This window comes from Anarhichas minor, unplaced genomic scaffold (assembly GCF_050575085.1).
Source record: "Anarhichas minor isolate MPS153535 unplaced genomic scaffold, ASM5057508v1 ptg000033l, whole genome shotgun sequence".
Taxonomy (NCBI): domain Eukaryota; kingdom Metazoa; phylum Chordata; class Actinopteri; order Perciformes; family Anarhichadidae; genus Anarhichas; species Anarhichas minor.
Window position 1 is genome coordinate 13,156,639 of NW_027466479.1, and position 4,791 is coordinate 13,161,429.

Below are 4,791 nucleotides of genomic sequence, written 5' to 3' on the forward strand. Positions count from 1 at the left end.
AATCTGGATTAGTCAGAGTTGGAAATCACACAGCGTGATCCTGTGCAGCTCTCAGAAAGCTCAGTCTCTTAATTAACATGATAGTCTTAAGGAGTGCTGCCCAAAAGCCTCCATGCTAATCTGCTGAGTCCATTGTGGCCAACGAGGCCATTCTGCCTGTTTAAACTAGACGAATGGATCACAAGGAGAGTTTTTTTTCTGTTGAGACACGTGCCCTCATATCTACTGTACTGGATGACTTTGCAGTCAGTTTGTAAACGTTCCCTCCAGTGGGTACTCAGCTCAATGTTGGGTGTCAAACTCAGGTTCATCTGCTCTCTTAAAGTTGATTGTCTTTCTTCTTCACAGAGTTGAACACTTTCTATTTACAGCCTGCCAAACATGCTCACACCCCTCTGCATCTCTCCCATGTCTCTCACTCACAGCCATACTATTTCCAAGACAGGTGTTTTCACAAGGAGGCTGCTGCAGCATGTGCCATTTGTGGGGCATATTGAGCCCATTCTCCTTGCCTGTGGGATACAGTGAAAATAGCCCATAACTGAGAGCGCGTCTAGGCAGGCCACGACAAACATAATGACGACATTATGGTCCCACCGGGAGATGGAGATGGAGAAGGAGCAAATGACTGCGCAGCTTCAGTTCATTCATGGACAGACAGGTGGTCAAAACAGTAAATATCGCCGATGTTGGACCCCTCAACGTGCTCCTCGCTGTGTAAGGTTGTAATTTGTAATATGTAACAGAGTGAGTCCTATGATACTGAAATCAAGAACATTGAGAAAATAAGTTTTGTCTTTGAAGCCCAATCGTCATACAGAGTGCAATGCAGTCTGAGGGAGGATGAACCCAGAGTGCTGGTTGTGTACAACTTATAAAAGGACTTGAGCAGAGGGTGGGGTAGGAGGAGTCATCACTACAACATCTGGACAACAGTGACCGTTCTGTGGTTAACTATTCCACTGTCTGCACCCCCATTCAGCCCCTTATCTAAGCTGACAATACCATGTCCTTAATTAAGACACACACACAGTATTACTCTACTTGAGAGGACCCTCACTGAACATGTCTGACATTCATTAACCTTGTCTATAACTGGGAGTCCTAAAACCTTGAAGTTGTATCTCACAAGACAAAAAAGGCCAAAACACTGAATGGTCTGACGAAAAAAATATATATAATCAAATAAAAACAACAAAATGACTACATAAATAAATCAATGAATAAAAAAAATAATAAAATAAAAATATTCAATAAAATAAAATGAATATTAACAATAAAAATAGGTGGATAAATAAAATAAAAATAACCAACAAATTAAAATAAGCAAAGTAAAAAAATAACTCACTAAGAAATTAAACAATCTAAAAAATGAATAAAATAACAACAACTAAACACAGATAATTAACTAGATCAATTACAATGCATTAAAAGGTTAAGTAACTAAAATGGAGAAACATTTTTTTTAGACCACTAAGATATATTTTTTTTACCCTAGACATCAAGTTTGTCTTTCATTTGAATGAAAGCACAATATAAACATGTCTACGCTTAAAACTGTTCTGACAAAGGCGCAACATTCATACCAGCATTAAAGTATTTTGGAGATGAGGAGCAGGATATTAAAAGGTGCGGTGAAGACAAATACGCGCACTTCCGCTTTAAAAGCGGAGCAGTGTAGCTGAAGAGAGTCGCTGTGGCGATGCCGAGCCCCAGATCCGCTTTCAGTTCCGCGCCGGCCGGATCTCTGCTGCACAGTGCGCAATGTATACACCGTCATCACAATGGACTATTTGAACGGCGGTGTAGACAAACAAACGAGCATCTGGGTTTTAACTCTCATTGTTTCCTATGTGACAGCCGGCGGACAGAACTTTACGCAGGGAAACAGCAGGTGAGTCTACGAGGCTACACCTGACGGATCATTGTCCTCGCTGAATTTGAAACCAGTTTGTGTTCTCCTCCCAACTCCACTTGTTGACGTGGTACTAACAGGCTATCCCGGGTAGCCACACCACGGAGACATACTTATGCGTAATTTGGATACAAACCTGTCCGACGGCAATGACGTTTCAACCTTTCAGGGTTTGTGGCAGATGGAGGTGATGTTTGGCGACCGGTAACATCTTACGGTATCAGATCGTATTACACAAGCTGCTGCCAGGTGAGGAGCGGCATGGGGAACCAGATGGACAAGCTATCACATTTAAGTTACGCAGAAGTTCCCACAGTGGACCCGAACGGCGTGGACACGGAGGACGGTCCACGGATCGGCGTCTCCTACATCTTTTCGAACGACGACGACGAGCTGGAGGATGGCTGCGCGGTCGATGGCAAAGAGAAGGACCCGAATCAGGAAGAGAAACAATACGACCAGCGCGACGAGGTGGAGTGCGCCGTCTACAACAGAGATGAGTGCATTTACGAGAAGAGCGTCAAGTCTGCCCACCTGGAGGTTTACTCCCCTGAGAATCTACTAAACAAATGTAAAGCAGGTGACCTGGTGGAGTTTGTGGCCACCGGTCAGTTCCCGCACTGGGCTGTGTACGTGGGGGACTTCCAGGTGGTGCACCTGCACAGAGCCGAGGTGAAAAACAGCTTTTTGACAGATGCAAGTCAGGGGAGGAGGTGTAGGATTGTGAATGACCTGTACAAATTCAAAGCTCTCGGCCCGGACATGGTGGTGCAGAACGCGATGGAGCAAGTGGGCTTAAAGGACCGCGAGCTGAGCTGGAGGAACTCCGAGTGCTTTGCCGCCTGGTGCAGATTCGGCAAGAGGGAGTTCAAAATGGGCGGGGAGATACGGATAGGCAAACAGCCCTACAGGTTGAAAGTGGTCAAGTCCGACAAACATTCGCACATGTTGGAGTTTCAGAGTTTGGAGGACATGATCATGGAGAAGAGGAGGAACGATCATCTGGGCAGGTCGGCCGTGTTGCGGGAGCTGGCCGCTCACTTCAGCAGCGTGGAGGAGATAAAAAGTGAGCCAGGCGCTGACTGATGGTGGCTTCTTCCCCCCCCTAGTTGATGCTTTTCACAATAACCGCTTTGCCAGTAGAGTAGCCTTTACCAAACATGAACTGTTACACCCTGCTTTAATCTATAGCGAGCCTTCACTCCTTCATTTTATTTTTGAATTGGAGCACACGTGTCATAATTTCTACTGGGACATCGTCATTTTAATTATGTTTTTCACATAAGTGTGAAACAATGTTAATGCCTTAAAGCCACAATCAATATCCCTCAGATGCTTAATGGCCTTAGCAGTTTTGAATTCAATTATCTGGGAAAAAAATTCAACTAATTGAATTAGTCGATAGGCTTGTTTTGTAGCTCGGACAGCTTCTCCACACAGAATGTATAGTTTTTATAAAAGCTTTACACATCAGACTGTCACAATCCAGTAAGTAGAGTGAATGTTTCTCTATTCATAGTGCGTCCTGTTACTTGATCCTTGTGTGGTTTAGCTTCCTCCCTCAGCTCACTGCTCGCTGAATACAAGGAGGATTTTTTCTGCCTTTTTTTTAAATTTTTTTTTTATGGGTAATTCTCACACCAGCACATGTTGGAATGAATGTTGTGGAGCTGGTCTTGTGTTACACTCATCAAAGTCTGTCCTAACTGTACCCAAAGTTCAAGTAAACCATGACCCCTTGTCTCTTTTTGAAAGGACTCCTCTGTCATGTTGTTTTTCTTACACGTGTTAGCTGTGTGTTTTAAAATGCTCATTCTGTCACCCTCATGTGATCTCAGTGTTTCTTAGAAAAAAGTCAAATGGGTTTAAAAAGCAAATAGTCTTAGCTTTAACAATATTAAGACAAATCAGTTTCACTAGCGTAGTGTTTCGAGCAGGTTCATGGGTTATAGCGAGCTAAATGGGGTTAAATCCCGGTGTTTAGGTCTCGCAAGATTAGCTCGCTTTTACCTGAGGAATCACCACTGTAACCTACTGTATGCTGCAGGCCGAGTCTGTTTAAAACCAGACTATCAAGAACACCTGCCTATCCGCCTATAGGCAGGTGATTATGTTTTCATAATCAACAACTGTTTTGATTCTCGCCAATTGTTTTCATCATTTCCCTGGCAACGTTGGTGAAAGACATTAACGGATCCCAGCTCATCCCATGTGAGGATTTGCTGCTCTTTGTCTGTTTACATAATTTGTTAAATGGATGTCTTTGTAATTTTTCATGTTCTCCAGGCAAAACAAGGTATTCAAAGTCGTCACCTTGGATTCTGGGAAACTTTTATTATTTTCTGACATTTGATAGACTAAACCATCAACAAAAAGCTATCGTCAGATTAATTGATGATGAAAACAAATTGATAGTTTAGCAGCACTGTCGCTATGTTAGGGTGAATGATTGCGATGATTCCTGGGGCTGACAGCTGACAAACTTTTAGTAAATTCATAAAAGCAATAATCCTCAAGGGACCCAGAATTTCTAGTTGCGGCCCTGCCCACAGGATCCAGGTATGGACAAAATGATTGCATTCGGGGTACAAAGTGACGAGCAATAACGGGAATAACGGGCTTATATGATGTTTGGATGAAACACTTTACAGAATGCTCCTCCTAGATTGTTTTCATCAGAACTACAATGGATGTTTGCAGCTTTAGTATTAAACTAGAACCGACCAAAATATCAATAAACTAAATTTGTTGTTTCATATAATTTTTTTTAGGATTCCAGACGGTATTTTGTTTTCAGCCCTGAAGAGCACAAGATAACATTGTGAGTGTTTTTATAGCCTCAGTGTGATGAGACAACATTGCATCAATGGAAAGAG

General features: G+C 42.8%; 1 protein-coding gene across 1 annotated transcript; it reads left to right on the top strand.

Moving 5' to 3' along the window:
* Window positions 1-1,711: 1,711 nt before the first annotated feature.
* lratd2a (LRAT domain containing 2a) lies at window positions 1,712-3,672 on the top strand. Its single transcript, XM_076106013.1, has one exon. The coding sequence runs from the start codon at window positions 2,177-2,179 to the stop codon at window positions 2,999-3,001; it is 825 nt and encodes a 274-aa protein (XP_075962128.1). The 5' UTR covers window positions 1,712-2,176; the 3' UTR covers window positions 3,002-3,672.
* The last annotated feature ends 1,119 nt before the right edge of the window (window positions 3,673-4,791 follow it).